The sequence below is a fragment of the Oncorhynchus tshawytscha genome, linkage group LG31, assembly GCF_018296145.1.
Source record: "Oncorhynchus tshawytscha isolate Ot180627B linkage group LG31, Otsh_v2.0, whole genome shotgun sequence".
NCBI lineage: Eukaryota > Metazoa > Chordata > Actinopteri > Salmoniformes > Salmonidae > Oncorhynchus > Oncorhynchus tshawytscha.
The window spans coordinates 17,248,013-17,267,744 of NC_056459.1; the positions used below are offsets into that span (position 1 = coordinate 17,248,013).

Sequence of the window (19,732 nt, forward strand, 5' to 3'; positions counted from 1 at the left end):
GATAGCCTGAATAGAGATATAACATTTTGACAGCTCTTCTCTCTTTAGACTGTAACCATTTTGATTTAAGCATGTGTTTTAATAATGTACTCTGCATCAGATCTGAAGTCATCTTCAAAGTAGAACACGTGGACAGAAAAAACGGAGTCGTAGGTCAGGTTAGAGCCACGCCCCCCTGGTGTGACGATGAGACCAGCTGGTGTTTAATCCGAACACGATTCTGCAGCATCAATTTGCCACTGGACAGTTCCTCTAGGCAAGCTGACCGGTGTTGACTGTTAATATACCTGAATACTCAGCAAGGAAATAACACCAGTAACCTTTAAGCTTCATGACAAAAATGGAGTGAGAGACAGCTGAAGAATTGGACCAGCGAGGGGAACCGCTGTTTTGTGCATATGTAATATCTATTTTAATCGCGAAAAAGCAAATACACGATAATATACTACGGCTCATATGTTTGTCAATGAGTAAAAACAGTTTTGAATGCAGGGCATGTATCTAAGCAATAGTCGATCAATCACACTGTAGGCTACTTTTCCACGTTGCGCGCCTGCTGCTGTGGTGCGGCTGCTTTCGCCGCTCTGCCCGGTCTATCCACCGTCTCTAGGCTTCGAAGCCACGGTGAATTGCACTGCCAACTGAGCCGCAGCCATGGGTGGGAATTTGGGGTGCCACCGCTCGATCCCCAAAGATCCGACGGATTTCAGCAACAGCAAGCGCAAGTTTAGCGCAGCGTGCAACTTCAGCCACATCCTCGTGAACCAGGAGAGGTTGAATATCAACACGGCCACCGAGGAGGAGCTGATGACTCTACCGGGAGTGAACCGTATGGTAGCGCAGAATATCGTGCAGTATCGGGACTGCATTGCGGGGTTTAAAAAGGTAGAAGATTTGGCTCTCGTGAGTGGAATTGGTGCCGGAAAACTGGAGATCATCAGACTGGAAATATGCGTTTCGAGCAGGACGAGTTCGTCCCAACACTCGCCGTCGTCGCTGCGTAAAGACTTCGAGCCCCACCTGTCATGCACAGGTATGAACATTAATACCGCCACACCGGCGCAGCTCATGAGCATCCGTGGCATCACGGGTAAAATAGCGAATAACGTAGTAGAATACAGGTTAGAAAACGGTCCGTTTAAAAGCATCGAAGATTTGGTGAGGGTCAATCACATAAACTCGTCTCTATTGGACAAAATCCGCTTTCAAGTGTATGTGGAGCGTTCCAGAACACCTTCCACCAATACCAACGGGGGGTTGACATACACCACCAAATCTCATCCGAGCCCCACATCGTTCAGTCTCCTGAGTGAGGACCTGGATCTCCCAGTCGGGGGGCCGACTCGGATCATGTCGGTGCGGCCCGATGTGGAGCCTCCTTCGGGGATGCGGGAGGGGAAGGCGGTGGTCAGGATGGCTACCTGGAACCTCCAGAACTGCTCCTGTGAAAAAGCCAACAACCCTGGCATCAAAGAGGTCGTGTGTATGACACTGCTTGAAAATGAGTAAGTATTGATCTGAAACCTACAGACAAACTGTCCTTTTAATAGACATATGTTGTCCTGACATAATGACATGTTGTCCATTGTACAGTGTAATCTATCAATGTATCTAATCAATGTATAAAATATTTAGGAACAACTTCCTAATATTGAGTTGTGCACCCCCTTTTGCCCTCAGAACAGCCTAACTTTGTTGGGACATGGACAATAAACAGCCTGCTCTCATAGACTAGACATAACATGGTAAATGTAAATCCGAGTCCCTCAAATTAGTATATTATGTTTTGTATGGTTACTTTAATAAGGGTGGTTGATCACGGTGGATGGGTGGGCATATACAGTTGAAGTCAGAAGTTTACACACACTTATGTTGGAGTCATTAACTCGTTTTTCAACCACTCCACAAATTTCTTGTTAAACTATAGTTTTGGCAAGTCTGTTAAGACATCCACTTTATGCATGACACAAGTAATTTTTCCAATTGTTTACAGACAGATTATTTCACTTATAATTCACTGTATCACAATTCCAGTGGGTCAGAAGTTTACATGCACTAAGTTGACTGTGCCTTCAAACAGCTTGGAAATTCCAGAAAATTATGTCATGGCTTTAGAAGCTTCTGATAGGCTAATTGACATAATTTGAGTCAATTGAAGGTGTACCTGTGGATGTATTTCAAGGCCTACCTTCAAACCCGGTGCCTCTTTGCTTGACATCACAGGAAAGGAAAATAAATCAGCCAAGACCCCAGGAAAAAAACTGTAGACCTCCACAAGTCTGGAAATTGCTCCCAATGATGAACCAAATGCCTGAAGGTACCACGTCCATCTTTACAAAGAATAGTACGCAAGTATAAACACCATGGGACCATGCAGCTGTCATACTGCTCAGGAAGAAGACGGTAATCTGTACCTGATAGAGTAGGTGTATTCGGAAGTAAGCCGTCTGGCATGAGAGACTCATTGGGAAGAGGAGACTAGAGCAGACCCATAAGTTTTGACTGAACGGATGCACATATGCGTGCCCCAGGACCATCCATTTACTTTGTGCTGGTATAATTTATGCTATGAAATTCTGCAATTTCATTGGGGCAGTTCCCCCTCATAGCAAATAGCTGGAATAACACTTGCAATGTTTACATGGCCTATGCACCCATGGAAGCGGAGCTGTTGACGCTGGCAGTCCCTGAGGGGCAGAGTAGTAAGTAGCTGAACAGCATGGTTTCAACAATATATTTTTTTGAAACAGGAATATATACATATTTACTGCACTTTTATGAGCATTTTAAAACATAATCCATGAATGATATAATATACACTGGTGTACAAAACAATTAGAACGCCTGCTCTTTCCATGACAGACTGAGCAGGTGAAAGCTATGATACTTGTTAAATGCACTTCAATCAGTGTAGATGAAGGGGAGGAGACTGGTTAAAATATATATTTTTAAGCCTAGACAATTAATTGATTGTCTATGTATACCATTGAGGGTGAATGTGCAACTCAGTATTAGGAAGATGTTCATAATGTTTTGTTCACTTTCTATATACATTTTTTGTCAATCACAAGTGGGGGGCCGTCCCTAACGCCCTAATGGGTGGGCTGCCCCTGAATCTGCTACCGTCAGAACGTGTGTACCTGTCATGGTAATTTCGGCACCCAGAGTCAAATCTTACATGCAGTCCCAAATCCAATCTGTCACGAGAGAGTACTGTCGTCATGCACATGATCCCCTCGTGTCTTTCGCTTAATATAAAAAACACTAAATACTGCCCCACCCTAGTCTAAAAAAAAGTACACTGACGCACACTTATTTATTTTACTAAACTTCCCGAACCTCTAACCCTAATTCTAACCATAAACCTAACCCCTAAGCCTAAAAATAGCTTTTTTCCTTTAAGGGACCCCACTTGTTTAAATGTTTGTTTTTGTTTACTCCTGTGAGTTCTTCTGGTCCCCACAAGTATAGTTAAACATGCCCACATACACACCTACTAATGCAGAACTGAAAGTCCTACATGCACTACAATCAGAGAAAACAAAGCCCTTTCATAATGATTTTGACCACCGTTAGCACAGTACTTTGACCCCAGATACTTCCCTCCTTCCTCGTCTTCCTCTGTACAGGTTTGGAAGCGAAAGCTATTTTCAAAGCTATGATACTTCCCCTGGCTGTCCCTCCCTTTTCCTGTGTTCTGTCAGCCTGTAGGTGGGGGTCCTGGCTGGGGACATCGACGTGTAGAGAGGAGAGGGAACAACGGGAGAGAATGGGTGCAAGGGAGGGCGAGAAGGTGGATGGGAATAGAGCGAGGGAAGAAAGAAGGGGGAAAGGGAGGTGTAGTGAGGGAAGTTGGAGAGGGTGTTGTCTGTTTGCTTAGCGCTGAACTGTGGAGCGAAAGATCACAGGCAGCAGGGCTGATACTTGAGTTTACAGTGCAGGCTGAGCTGGATTGTCTTGGCCTGCCTCCAGCTAGCACAGGGAGCGAGTCACTGGAGTTCAATGAACTCCTCCGCTCTGTGCTGCACCTCACGGAACCAAAGGTTAGACAGACAATCGTAAACCAGTGCCGACCAGCCTGACGCAGCCTTGGAGGAGAGGAACACCCCTCGAGTTGTGTAATGAGTCAGCTGAGCGGTTGGTCTTCCTTCTACCAGTCCCTGGCTGAGACACAGACTGAGACTAAGGGAAAAGGGAAGTGGCCCCATCAGGCTAACTAGCTAGCAGGGACATGACAGGGAAAGGGAGGTTACTATAGGCTAGCAGGGACATGACAGGGATAGGGAGGTTACTATAGGCTAACAGGGACATGACAGGGAGGTTACTATAGGCTAGAAGGGACCTGACAGGGAGGTTACTATAGGCTAGCAGGGACATGACAGGGATAGGGAGGTTACCATTGGCTAGCAGGGACATGACAGGGATAGGGAGGTTACCATAGGCTAGCAGGGACATGACAGGGAGGTTAGGCTAGCAGGGTTAGGGAGGTTACTATAGGCTAGCAGGGACATGACAGGGAGGTTACTATAGGCTAGCAGGGACATGATGGGGATAGGGAGGTTACTATAGGCTAGCAGGGACATGACAGGGATAGCGAGGTTACTATAGGCTAGCAGGGACATGACGGGGATAGCGAGGTTACTATAGGCTAGCAGGGACATGACGGGGATAGGGAGGTTACTATAGGCTAGCAGGGACATGACGGGGATAGGGAGGTTACTATAGGCTAGCAGGGACATGACTGGGATAGGGAGGTTACTATAGGCTAGCAGGGACATGACAGGGATAGGGAGGTTACTATAGGCTAGCAGGGACATGACGGGGATAGGGAGGTTACTATAGGCTAGCAGGGACATGACGGGGATAGGGAGGTTACTATAGGCTAGCAGGGACATGACGGGGATAGGGAGGTTACTATAGGTTAGCAGGGACATGACAGGGAGGTTACTCTAGGCTAGCAAGGACATGACAGGGATAGGGAGGTTACCATAGGCTAGCAGGGACATGACGGGGATAGGGAGGTTACTATAGGTTAGCAGGGACATGACAGGGAGGTTACTCTAGGCTAGCAAGGACATGACAGGGATAGGGAGGTTACTATAGGCTAGCAGGGACATGACGGGGATAGGGAGGTTACTATAGGTTAGCAGGGACATGACAGGGAGGTTACTCTAGGCTAGCAAGGACATGACAGGGATAGGGAGGTTACCATAGGCTAGCAGGGACATGACGGGGATAGGGAGGTTACTATAGGTTAGCAGGGACATGACAGGGAGGTTACTCTAGGCTAGCAAGGACATGACAGGGATAGGGAGGTTACTATAGGCTAGCAGGGACATGACGGGGATAGGGAGGTTACTATAGGCTAGCAGGGACATGACGGGGATAGGGAGGTTACTATAGGTTAGCAGGGACATGACAGGGAGGTTACTCTAGGCTAGCAAGGACATGACAGGGATAGGGAGGTTACCATAGGCTAGCAGGGACATGACAGGGAGGTTACTTTAGGCTAGCAGGGTTAGGGAGGTTACTATAGGCTAGCAGGGGCATGATAGGGAGGTTACTATAGGCTAGCAGGGACATGACAGGGAGGTTACTATAGGCTAGCAGGGACATGACAGGGATAGGGAGGTTATCATAGGCTAGCAGGGACATGACAGGGATAGGGAGGTTACCATAGGCTAGCAGGGACATGACAGGGAGGTTACTCTAGGCTAGCAGGGTTAGGGAGGTTACTATAGGCTAGCAGGGACATGACAGGGAGGTTACTATAGGCTAGCAGGGACATGACGGGGATAGCGAGGTTACTATAGGCTAGCAGGGACATGACGGGGATAGCAAGGTTACTATAGGCTAGCAGGGACATGACAGGGATAGCGAGGTTACTATAGGCTAGCAGGGACATGACGGGGATAGCGAGGTTACTATAGGCTAGCAGGGACATGACGGGGATAGCGAGGTTACTATAGGCTAGCAGGGACATGACGGGGATAGGGAGAATTACTATAGGCTAGCAGGGACATGACGGGGATAGGGAGGTTACTATAGGCTAGCAGGGAAATGACAGGGATAGGGAGGTTACTATAGGCTAGCAGGGGCATGATAGGGAGGTTACTATAGGCTAGCAGGGACATGACAGGGAGGTTACTATAGGCTAGCAGGGACATGACAGGGATAGGGAGGTTACCATAGGCTAGCAGGGACATGATAGGGAGATTACCATAGGCTAGCAGGGACATGACAGGGAGTTTACTCTAGGCTAGCAGGGTTAGGGAGGTTACTATAGGCTAGCAGGGACATGACAGGGAGGTTACTATAGGCTAGCAGGGACATGACGGGGATAGCCAGGTTACTATAGGCTAGCAGGGACATGACGGGGATAGCGAGGTTACTATAGGCTAGCAGGGACATGACAGGGATAGCAAGGTTACTATAGGCTAGCAGGGACATGACGGGGATAGCGAGGTTACTATAGGCTAGCAGGGACATGACGGGGATAGCGAGGTTACTATAGGCTAGCAGGGACATGACGGGGATAGGGAGGTTACTATAGGCTAGCAGGGACATGACGGGGATAGGGAGGTTACTATAGGCTAGCAGGGAAATGACGGGGATAGGGAGGTTACTATAGGCTAGCAGGGACATGACAGGGATAGGGAGGTTACTATAGGCTAGCAGGGGGTTAATTCAGTTCAGTAGTACAGAGAATGTGTAGAATGGAGCTGCTGACACACAGTTGACTCATCTCTAGAAGAAAAACAAGTAGTCTGGCTAAGATGTTGAACAGCTGCATTACTTACAGACTCCAGCTATACCCTCTCTGTGTACTATGTTGTCAGGGAATGGTTGGCGAGGGAACGATAGGCCACAGAAATGCTGTAATGTCAGTTTTGCAAGATCGGTGCCATGCATTGCAATATTGATTTGTGCAATTTTTTCACTTTGGCTGTCACGAGGCATCTTCTTTTTTCTGAGCTAGTGGTTGGGGATCTTGTCAGTGTTATGCAATTACTACTGTGGAAATTAGATTGGGACATAAATGAGTAAAAACTGAGAAACCACATAGGTTAACCTTGGATGTGCAGCTCTTGAGAAAATAAACCCACATGCTGCCCTAAACATACTCTCTCTCTAGGTCAACCTCTACAGGGTTAGTGAAAAAGAACTTCCAAGGTTTCAATGTGTCTGAACTGATTTGATGTACTGAGGAGTCCACTCTTGTTTTTACATTGAGGGCAAATGAACAACTGCTTTCACTGCAGTCTGAACTTCTATACAATCATCCCTAAAAAAACTCCCCCCACCCCAAGGCATGTCTGACACACTGACGACAGGGGTGTGGATTAGATACCTATTGGAATGTGTTCTGATTTTCATAATTAGTGAGGTTTGTCATTAGAACCCTGACAGTGTTTCTGATATAAATCGATTCAACTGGACCAACACAATAACAGAAACAATGTGTTCTGTGTTCATCTGAATGGACATGATCTGATAACGGAAAATCGGATCAGCGTATCTAGTTAGCTATTCAAAGGTCAGTCGATCAGTCTTGTAATGTAATCATCCAATGATTCCCATCACCACACAATCTCTGGACAAGATCTTCCCGACTTCTAAACAGATTACTGGCATTACAGATCAACTGTGTTCTCTCGCTTCTGATATTGAAGCATTATGTTCTTTCCGTACATATTTATCCGTGGAAGAAGTGGTCAGAAAGTGATTTTTAAGACCTGAATGCCAAAACATTTAGGATGGAGGTGTTCAAAGTTGACACATTTTGCATACCCTACCATGAGACATCCATGCCTTCATCACTGCAAAAGATAAATGTTTGATATCATTTAAAAGATTACAAACAGTGTTGTCAAACTATATTTGATACTTTCTTGAAAAAACACAGCACCCTGTATTCAAGAGCTGATGGTAGGCACAGCACCCTGTATTCAAGAGCTGATGGTAGGCACAGCACCCTGTATTCAAGAGCTGATGGTAGGCACAGCACCCTGTATTCAAGAGCTGATGGTAGGCACAGCACCCTGTATTCAAGAGCTGATGGTGGGCACAGCACAAACACCGCCGATGTAAAATAGGGTCCAAGCTACAACGTATGTGAAAATTGTAACAAAATCAGAGTTTAACATAACTGATCTAAAAACAGGTGTTGGTGCTGCCTGCCTGCCACTCACCATGTGAATCCCTGTCCTAGTACATGATGGGAAGGTCACATCTACATCTCACCTGCAACAGCAGGTCTGTCCCCCGACTCACAGAACAGACTGCCTTTTAAAACAGACAGCATGACTCTGTGCTGGACTCTACTGCAATGGTACACACCCTCTGTGCACCCCAATGAAATCGGGAGCTATCTGAGAGGCACCGTTTCTCTCAGCCCTGTCAGCGTGTTTTGTGTGTGTGTGAGAGACAGGATGATGCTGAGGTCATGAGCGGTGGTGATGGGGAGGTCGCCGCTGACAGGAATGTGTGTGCTGTTAACACTCAGATCAAGCTCCAGAGGGAGAAGGTGCTGGTGGAAGATTCCATCAGCGCAGCAGTTTGTGGCAACAGACTGCGTGAGAAGCATTGCCCAGAAAACACTGCTTCTCTCAGTGCCAGGACAGGAGCCATCATGCCCAGTCCATTCTGTAGCTGTAACAGTTTACACTGGTACACTCTGTCTTGAAACCAGTATTGCACTGGTTCTCAATTGACCTGAAAACCAAGCTACACTGAGACACCATCTCTCAAACCAGTCTGCACTTATACACCACTATCTAGTACAGTAGACTGAGACAGGATTATTCCAAGGTGACCTTCATGCTGCAGCTCGTTTATTTTAGTTACAAAACGATATCAGTGTTATCAGATTTACTCTTATCTGACCAGTACAGACTTTTCCTTCATTGTGTATTCAGTGTGTGTGTGTGCGTACGTCTACAGTAGATTTCCTACCCAAGTAAATCATTCTAAGTTTCTGCGTGACAGTGGGTCTTTTCTCCATTGTAATGACATTGAGGGATTACAGTTTCTCTCTGAGCCGTATATAGTGTGACTCTGCTCTCCCTCTTCTCTGATGCAGTGTGGATCTTTATGACCTTTGCTGCAAGCCCCCTCCAACTTTTTTCATTCTGTGTGTGTGTGTGTGCGTGCACACACTCGCTCTCTCTTGTTTGTACATTGCAGTAGAGCCCTTTACTCATTCTTTTTAATGTTTTTTTTGGTGCTTGCCTTAATTGTTGACAGGGAGAATTTGTTAATCTGCCTATCCTGTCGAGCTGTGAGGAGAATTGAGTGAGCATTGGAGGAGTTTGAACATAATAACATCCTGTTATTTTTATACATTTTGTTACATTACAGCCTTTATTAGGTAAATTCAATTGATTGGACATGATTTGGAAAAGCACACACCTGTCTATAAGAGGTCCCACAGACAGTGCATATCAGAGCAAAAACCAAGCCATGTGGTCCAAGGAATTGTCCGTAGAGCTCCGAGACAGGATTGTGTCGAGGTACAGATCTGGGGAAGGGTACCAAAAAAAAATTCTGCCGCATTGAAGGTCCCCAAGAACACAGTGGCTTCCATAATTCTTAAATGGATGAAGTTTGGAATCACCAAGACTCCTAGAGATTCCTAGAGCACCATTCCTACGGTGAAGCATGGTGGTGGCAGCATCATGCTGTGGGGATGTTTTTCAGTGGCAGGGACTGGTAGACTAGTCAGGATCGCGGGAAAGATGAATGGCGCGAAGTACAGAGATCCTTGATGAAAACCTGCTCCAGAGCGCTCAGGACCTCAGACTGGGGTGAAGGTTCACCTTCCAACAGGACAACGACCCTAAGCACACAGCCAAGACAATGCAGGAATGGCTTCGGAACAGGTCTCCAAATGTCCTTGAGTGGCCCAGCCAGAGCCCGGACTTGAACCCGATTGAACATCGCTGAAGACACTTGAAAAGAGCTCTACTGCGACGCTCCCCATACAACCTGACAAAGCTTGAGAGGTTCTGTAGAAAAGAATAGGGGGAAACTCTACATACAAGGTTTGACAAGCTTGTAGCATCATACTCAAGGCTGTAATTGCTGCTAAAGGTACTTCAACAAACTACTGAGTAAATGGTGTGATTACTTATGTAAATGTTATTTCATATGTTTTTACTAGAGGTCAACCGATTAATCAGAATGGCCGTTTTAATTAGGGCCGATTTCAAGTTTTCAAAAATCGGAAATCGGTATTTTTGGCCACCGATTTGGCCTATTATTATTATTATTATTATTATTATTATTATTATTATTATTATTATTATTATTATTTATTTATTTTTTTACACCTTTTTATTTAATCTTTATTTATTTTAATTTAAGGATATGCATATTCTTGGTATCATTTGAAAGGAAACACCTGAATTTTGTGGAAATGTGAATTGAATGTAGGAGAATATAACACAATAGATCTGGTAGAAGAAAATACAAGGAAATAAACATACGTTTTCTGTTTTTTTATTGTTGCTGCATCTTTCAAATGACCAAGAACAGCCAGACATGCTGGGGATGAAGAAAATAAGATGGCAACAATAGCTGAGCAAAGTTTTGGACAGATAACTTCAAAAATGAGCGAGCTACATGACATTGAGCATGAAGTCACCCAGGTGTCCCACACAAATGTACCCAAGTGGCCGAATTGGTACAGTGATACATTTTGAAGGAAATGACTATATACAAAATACATAAATGCTATTCTAACACCCCCCTCCCTCAAAAATAAATATATATATATATATATATATATTTTTAATCTAAAAAAAATAAAACAAACAATTAACAAGGGTAACTATTTACATATTTTCAATTTCAAATATTGTGAAGACCCTCAGTCCTCTACGCAATATTGTGCTGCTGCTGCCATGGCCCATAGCAGTCTCTTTCTGCTGTAAAGCAGAGGCTTACTGAACAGGTTGTGCAGGTGATGGGGCATTTCCTGTGACAAAGGGCACAACGACGTCTCCCTACTGTGCCCTTTTTGCCCTGAGGCACATTCATGCCTGCAGAGATGAATCTGGGCAGGTATCCTATCAGTGCATCTGACAGGTCCACACCTCCCATGCTCTTGTTGTAGTCCTTCACAGCAGCTGGAATGGGGATGTTTTTTGTGGTCCATGCCCCGGGACCGTCCTTCACACGCCTGATGACGTATCTATCTATTTCCTCTATAATTTGGGTTGAATCTGTATACCTAGACTTTTTTAGCTTTTCCTGATTTATTCGCCATATTTTAAATATATAAACTTGCTGAAAATGCTTTTGAATATGTACTGCTAAAAGCGTAACACCTGTGGCTCTGTCAAGTAGGATTTGCAATGGCGAATGAACCTGACAATGGCTGGTCTTCGAACGTATAACCATTACATATTGCCATTTACCTCAGCTCATTGGCTATCTTCCAAGCTAAATTTCAAGATGATCAGTGGTCATTGGGCCAAAATACAGTCAATCGACCGGTCCTACCATTGGTGCGCAATGATGTCATTGATTGGTGTCTTCAAATCAGTTTGTTTCGGTCAATATGTCCCAGGAAAAGAACCATGAAGTATGGTTGTGTTAGTAACAACCAGAGGATTGCAATGAAACCAACCATGACTGAATAAACGTTTGTTTAGTGTGTGTAATTACCACGAACGCATCTTCCAAAGTTGAATGAGACAGAAATCATGACGCAAGCGGTTTACAAAGTGTTAGGCTATAAAAATGGATTTTATCAAACAAAACAAACATTCAGTAGTTAGGACACTTGGCATTGCCACCCAGAGGAAGATCTTCAATGGTAAGCGATTTATTTTATTGTTATTTCTGACTTTCATGACACTAATGCTTGGTTAGAAAATGCTAGTAATACGTGTGTGTGCGTGGCGCCGTCCTCAGAAAATAGCATGTTTGCTTTGGCAGTAAAGGCTTTTTGAAATCTGACACAGCGGCTGGATTAAGACGTTCATCTTTTAAATGATGTAAGATACATGTATTTGTAAGAATGTTTAAAACAACAAATGGTGTATTTAGAATGTTTACTATAACAAATGGTGTATTTAGAATGTTTACTACAACAAATGGTGTATTTAGAATGTTAGCTCTGCAGTTTCACCGGATGTTGGCCTGGTGGGAGGTTAGCGTCTCACCTACCCTAGAGAGGTTTTAAATAGAACGCTCTAACCACCTGCCTCATTGCAATCCACAAGGAGCCTGCCTGTTACGTGAATGCAGTAAGCCAAGGTAAGTTGCTAGCTAGCATTAAACTTATCTTAAAAAACAATCAATCAATCATAATCACTAGTTATAACTACACATCGTTGATGGTATTACTAGTTTATCTAGCGTGTCCTGCGTTGCATATAATCAATGTGGTGCGTATTCGCGAAAAAGACTGTCCTTGCTCCAATGTGTACCTAACCATAAACTTCAATGCCTTTCTTAAAATCAATACACAGAAGTATATATTTTTAAACCTGCATATTTAGCTAAAAGAAATCCAGGTTAGCAGACAATATTAACCAGGTGAAATTGTCACTTATCTTGCGTTCATTACACGCAGAGTCCGGGTATATGCAACAGTTTGGGCCGCCTAATTTGCCAGAATTGTACGTAATTATGACAACATTGACGGTTGTGCAATGTAACAGGAATATTTAGACTTAGGGATGCCATCCCTTAGATAAAATATGGAACGTTTCCGTATTTCACTGAAAGAATAAGCGTCTTGTTTTCGAGATGATAGTTTCCTGATTCAACCATATTAATGACCTAAGGCTCGTATTTCTGTGTGTTATTATGTTATAATTAAGTCTATGATTTGATAGAGCAGTCTGACTGAGCGATGGTAGGCACCAGCAGGCTCGTAAGCATTCATTCAAACGTTTTGCCAGCAGCTTTTCATTGTGCTTCAATGGGGCGGCAGGGTAGCCTAGTGGTTAGAGTGTTGGACTAGTAACCAGAAGGTTGCAAGTTCAAACCCCTGAGCTGACAAGGTACAAATCTGTCGTTATGCCCCTGAACAGGCAGTTAGGCTAAATTGATTTTATTGATGTATTATATAAAGTTAAAATAAGTGTTCATACAGTATTGTTGTATTATTACAAATACACTTAAAAAATCGGCCCGATTTAATCGGCATCGGCTTGTTTTGGTCCTCAAATCAGTATCGGCATTGAAAAATCATAGTCGGTCGACCTCTACTTTTTACTTTGTCATTATGGGGTATTGTGTGTATATTGCTGAGAATTATACAGTATATATTTTTAAATCAATTTTAGAATAAAGCTGTAACAATGTGAAAAAGTCAAGGTGTCTGAAGGTGGTTGAGAGAATGCAAAGTGTGCAAAGCTGTCATCAGGGCAAAGGGTGGCTACTTTGAAGAATCTCAAAAGTAAAATATATTTTGATTTGTTTAACCCTTACTACATGACTCCATAGATGTGTCTTATTTCATAGTTTTGATGTCTTCCTACATGTAGAAAATATAGTCAAAATAAAGAAACCCTTCAATGAGTAGGTGTGTCCAAACTTCTGACTGTGTGTGTAAATTCCACTCTCCTGTAAGGTCGTGGTCACACTAGCATCAGGTCCCATGTGTGCACTGCAGCCAGGTCACCCGTGGTCAGTGCAAGGAGGCAGTGGAGTCCCAGAGGCTTTATTGTAGCCTCACATTGTGTGATCACACCTAGAGAAGAGGAAGGGCTGTTGTCATCCTCCTAGAGAGCTCTGGCTCCAGACCTGTTTGTGTTCACTATCTCTGATTGCGTAGTTCCTGTTTGGAGACCAGAGATGTCGAGATCTCTCTCACAATCTATTATGAAAGAATTAGGGTTTTAGGGTAGGGTGAAAGCTCTAGTGTGGTGGGTAAGCAAAAGCATCAAACCATTTGAAGACCACAACCAAAGCAGCTAAAAAAAGTTCCTTTTGTGCTGGTTATGGAGTGTTCCTTTGCAAATGGGTCCATAGTACATTATGTAATAATTTGTCTCCATATACTATCAGTCGATTATATTGCTGCGAAATAGTCTCCTATCTCTGGGTGGACTCTCTGCTGTCCTTATCAGTTAAGTCTTGTCGGTCGTCCCTGCCTTCTCGTTTATGCTATTTGTCATTCCCTCCCTCTTTTTATGGACTGGGTGCTCCTGTGAACCACCACCACCTCATCAGTCCCTAGCAGAGAAGAACGAGAGGCTAACGTTGACACGTTTTTCTTCTACTTATATTAGCAGATGCGGCGTTGCATAATGGGTCAAAGTCAGAACAGATGCAACAGCAGTGTTGTGTATTGTTCAATAATAACTGCTGGAAAACAGCCAACCTAAAGTGCTAGAGACGTGTTTGGCAGTAGAGAGTGGCAGGGCACGAATCCTGCTAGTCCACTTCTCCAGTCACATCCACAGTGACTGAGCTGAATGCTAGAATTAGAAAATCAGTCTAGGCTTAGCTGTCCTGTCTGTCTCCTGATATAAACTCAGCAATAAAAGAAACGTCCTCTCACTGTCAACTGTGTTTATTTTCAGCAAACGTAACGTGTAAATATTTGTATGAACATAAGATTCAACAGCTGAGACAAACTGAACAAGTTCCACAGACATGTGACTAACAAAAATTGAATAATGTGTCCCTGAACAAAGGGGGTGGGTGGGGGAGATCAAAATCAAGTCTGTCAGTATCTGGTGTGGCCACCAGCTGCATTATGTACTGCAGTACATCTCCTCCTCATGGACTGCACCAGATTTGCCAGTTCTTGCTGTGAGATGTTACCCCACTCTTCCACCAAGGCACCTGCAAGTTTGCGGACATTTCTGGGGGGAATGGCCCTAGCTCTCACCCTCCGATCCAACAGGTCCCAGACGTGCTCAATGGGATTGAGATCCGGGCTCTTCGCTGGCAATGGCAGAACCCTGACATTCCTGTCTTGCAGGAAATCACTCACGGAACGAGCAGTATGGCTGGTGGCATTGTCATGCTGGAGGGTCATGTCAGGATGAGCCTGCAGGAAAGGTACCACATAAGGGAGGAGGATGTCTTCCCTGTAACGCACAGCTTTGAGATTTCCTGCAATGACAACAAGTTCAGTCCGATAATGCTGTGACACACCACCCCAGACCATGATGGACCCTCCACTTCCAAATCGAATCCGCTCCAGAGTACAGGCCTCAGTGTAACGCTCATTCCTCCAACGATAAACGCGAATCCGACCATCACCCCTTGTGAGACAACCTCGACTCGTCAGTGAAGAGCACTTTTTGCCAGTCCTGTCTGGTCCAGTGAAGGTGGGTTTGTGCCCATAGGCGATGTTGTCGCCGGTGATGTCTGGTGAGGCCCTGCCTACAACAAGCCTTCGGTCCAGCGCCTCCGCAATAGGCTGAGAGTCTGAGCACTGATGAAGGACTTGTGCGTTCCTTGTGTAACTCAGGCAGTTGTTTCCATGCTGTACCTGGGACCACAAATTATGAAATTATGTCGTGACAAACATCCCCTCAGCCAATTTCATTCCCAACGCCTTGTCAACATTTGCTGCATCACATGACGTAAGTCTGTCACAACTACGCAGAACCAACTCATTTAGGGCCGTCATTATTACTGCCACCTACATTTGCCACATATCGTGATTGTGTCTTACATCATTACTGTTATCCCAACAGATTGTCTTCATTCATGGAGTACATGTGGGCCACAGCAACCCACCATGTAACTGGCCCAGTTTCACCAATACTTTATGAAAGAATGCAATCTGTTGAAAGGCTTTTTTTTAATGATCGGCGTGGAGCTAAGCTTGTGGTGGCCTCTGCAGTAGCAGCAGCGTTTCACAAATAGAAACCCCCCTGCCTATGCAACCTCATTTCGCTGCCTCTTTTTAGGATTATCTAGCACATAGCGAGAGGCTCTTCACAATAGACATAAAATACACTAGACTACATGTTTTAGCCTGGAGAAAATGGAGTTTCATTTTTCACTGCCGTAGATGTAATTATCTAATTAAAGTTAATCAGCCTTGATCAATACTGTGGACAGGGGGCCATAAAACACTACCTGGTCGGCATTGGAGCCTGAAGATGTGCAGTAAAACATGAGGCGCTGTGAAATATTTCCATAATGGACATAATGTAACAGTGGTGTGTGTTATCCGATCTGTGAAATAGGCCTGTGAAATACCTCTTCTGTTATAACAGTAGTCCGTAGTCTAAGCCCTCCGTTGGAGATAAAAACAATTCTAAATCCCATTATCAAATGAGGTTTCTCTGGTGCGTATTTGTTTTAAACAAGTCTGAATGAGTCAGTGAATGACTGAGGAATGTTCAGTTTACTCATTTAGTTAATAGACAGCAGTGAAGGAGACGTGAACAGTGTGTACAGCAGGATGGAGAGAGAATAGTGCTTAGCTCTTTTTTTATTATGCTGACTAGTGGGCAAGAAAAACAATTAGAAAGTAAATAGATGAATTTTTACGAGAGCATGGAACCTACTTTACTATCTCTGCACCAACTGGCCCAACGCTCTTAACCACTAGGCTACCTGCCACCCATAGTTCAGTCTCCTCTCCCCCCTCTGCTATTCTCTGCATAATCAATTATTTTCATGCATCTGAAATGGCACCCTATTCCCTAGTGCACTGCTTTAGATTCGAGCCGCTGTGTATAGTGCACTATGTAAGGAATAGTGTGCCATTTCAGACATATCCATTGAAGTTAATCACATGGTGCTTCAGGGGAAAAGACTGAGTCATGTTATGTGTTGTAGAGACAGGAACATCCTCGATATGGACGGAGGCCCGCTGTGTTTACTCATAACTTTTGTGGTTGTTGTGTAAATAATGCATTGGCCTCTACCAGAAGTGTGTGTGTGTGTGTGTGTGTGTACTATCCTATCATATGGCTAATAATAACACAAAAGTCAGCTTGGATAACAGAGATTAAATCACCACTGTTTTATTGATGCATCCATGTGTCTTACACCATCTTTGTCTCATTTTCTCTCTCCAGCATCAAGTTACTGGCCGTCCAAGACCTGGTAGATCGGGAGGCCCTTGACAAGGTACAGTGTAGCAGACCCTTACTTCACCTACTAGATAAAACACCTTTTCTTATTGATTTGGGGAGTAAAGCTGTGTGTACCTATTAGTCCACCAGTACAGATCATCTTTATGTTTGTGATAATTATGAGATGCTCTTGACAATAAAAACATGTAGCGATCCTCCCTCGATTGCTGTCTCTCTCACCCACTTAACCTTCTGTTCTTTCTCAATTAAGCATAATTCTCTTTCTCCCTCTCTCTCTCTCTCTCACACACAGCTGTTACTAAAAGTCTGCTCCAGCACTGATATAAACACCAATATCATCTAGACACTGGCCAACATTTTACTTGTAAACACACAAATGATCTTCAGACTAGATCTGATCTGTTATCTATACGTCTATCCCTTTAACTGAGTGCATATTCACCAAACATCACCGTCCTATTGCTTCGTTATTGTACATCAGGCAGCCCCTAGATATGACCTTCTCTGATTCTGTCCACAGCTACATTCTCCTGACCTCATTACCAAAGTAGAGCACAGATGTGCATAGAGAACCTCTAATGGGTTGATGACATCACATCCAGTAATGGAGAAGCAGGTATTTTAGCGGTATACAGCAGCATACCAGGGCAGTGTCCCCCATCTCTATCTCCTCGCACTCGTAAAGAAGACACCTTCTCCCTTTCTCCACACCTACCGTAGCAACTACTGACTTATTTATAGTGGTGAAAGCACAGGAGAGTGTCTTCACCGTTCACACTCTAAATGTTTGCCTTGAAATGGAACACAGTTTACACCGAGGGGGGGAGAGAGACCTTATGTGATGTGCTCCTGGAGAGAGAACTAGGTCGGCAGAGCTGCTGTCTCTCAGAGAGTTACAGAGAGAAAGGTCCTCTCTAAAGAGAGGGATTGATAGTTTCTCTCTAAAGAGAGGAGGGAAGGGAGCTGAAAGGAAAATACAGGCGGAAGGAAGGGGGTTGCTCTATGAAGAGAAATTATCCATCGATTCCTCTTTCCGCTCGTCTTCCACATATACAATGTTCTCTATCTCTGCAGTGCAGGCAGTCAGTGAGTCATGAAGTCTGAACGGTTCTGATTTCACACCATGTCCAAACCCAAAGGCTACGCAGTCACTGCTCTAACATCACATCTGTCCTCCTTGTCTTATTCCCCAAACGAATTCAGCAACTCTCTGTAGGGATTCTTTAACTCGCCAATGGAATTCCACAAATTGAATGTTAGATAAAATTCCAAAACTGAAATTACTTCATTTTTTCACCTTTATTTAACCAGGTAGGCCAGTTGAGAACAAGTTGTCATTTACAACTGCGACCTGGCCAAGAGAGCAAAGCAGTGGGACAAAAACAAAACGGAGTTACACATAGAAAAGTCTATATACAGTGTGTGCAAATGTAGTAAGATTAGGGAGGGAAGGCACATAAGTATTCAGACCCTTTTGCTATTGAGCTCAGGTGCATCCGGTTTCCATTGATCATGCTTGATGTTTCTACAACTTGATTGGAGTCCACCTGTGAGAAATTCAAATGATTGTTAATGATTTAGAAAGGCACACACCTGTCTATATAAGGTCTCACCGTTGACAGTGCATGTGAGAACAAAAACCAAGTCATGAAGTCGAAGGAATTGTCCGTAGAGCTCTGAGACAGGATTGTGTCAAGGCACAGATCTGGGGAAGGGCACCAAAAAATGTCTACAGCATTGAAGGTCCCCAAGAACACAGTGGCCTCCATTTTTAAATGTCCCCAAGAACACAGTGGATTCCATTTTTAAATGGAAGTAATTTGGAACTACCAAGACTGAGCAATCGGGGGAGAAGGGCCTTGGTCAGGGAGGTGACCAAGAACCCAATGGTCACTCTGACAGAGCTCCAGAGTTCCTCCATGGAGATGGTTGACCTTCTGTAAGGTTCTTCCATCTCTGCAGCTTTCCACCAGTCAGGCCTTTATGGTAAAGTGGCCAGAAGGAAACCACTCCTCAGTAAAAGGCACATGACGGCCCACTTTGAGTTTGCCAAAAGGCACCTAAAGGACTCATGATCCATGAGAAAGAAGATTCACTGGTCTGATGATTGAACTATTTGGCCTGAATGCCAAGTGTCACATCTGGAGGAAACCTGGCACCATCCCTACGGTGAAGCATGGTGGTGGTATCATGCTGTGGGATGTTTTTCAGTAGCAGGGACTGGGAGGCTAGTCAGGATCGAGGGAAAGATGTACAGAGAGATGCTTGATAACCTGCTCCAGAGCTCGCAGGACCTCAGACTGGGGCAACAATTCACTTTTCAACAGGACAATGACCTTAAGCACACAGCCAAGACAATGCAGGAGTGGCTTCGGGACAAGTCTCTGAATGTCTTTGAGTGGCCCAGCAAGAGCCCGTACTTGAACCCAATCAAACATCTCTGGAGAGACCTGAAAATAGCTGTGCAGCGACGCTCCCCATCCAACCTGACAGAGCTTGAGAGGATCTGCAGAGAAGAATGGGAGAAACTCCCCAAATACAGGTGTGCCAAGTTTGTAGCGTCAAACCCAAGAAGACTCCAGGCTGTAATCGCTTATTGAGCAGCTGCCTCCAGGGGTGATGGCACTACTACTGGACAAACCCCCAACACAAATACATTATTTGATTGGCTTTCTATCTGTCATTTGTTTACCTTTAATCTCTGC

The 19,732-nt window shown here is 44.4% G+C and overlaps 1 protein-coding gene across 1 annotated transcript in view; it reads left to right on the forward strand.

Moving 5' to 3' along the window:
• The first annotated feature begins 203 nt into the window (after positions 1-203).
• The window catches only part of LOC112229616 (endonuclease/exonuclease/phosphatase family domain-containing protein 1), a 29,921-nt gene continuing 10,392 nt past the window's right edge, over positions 204-19,732 (forward strand). Inside the window, exons 1-2 of the mRNA XM_024395554.2 lie at positions 204-1,505; positions 17,010-17,061. Coding sequence (XP_024251322.1) covers positions 655-1,505; positions 17,010-17,061 — 903 coding nt within the window. The 5' untranslated portion in view covers positions 204-654. The remainder of the gene's footprint in view (positions 1,506-17,009; positions 17,062-19,732) is intronic.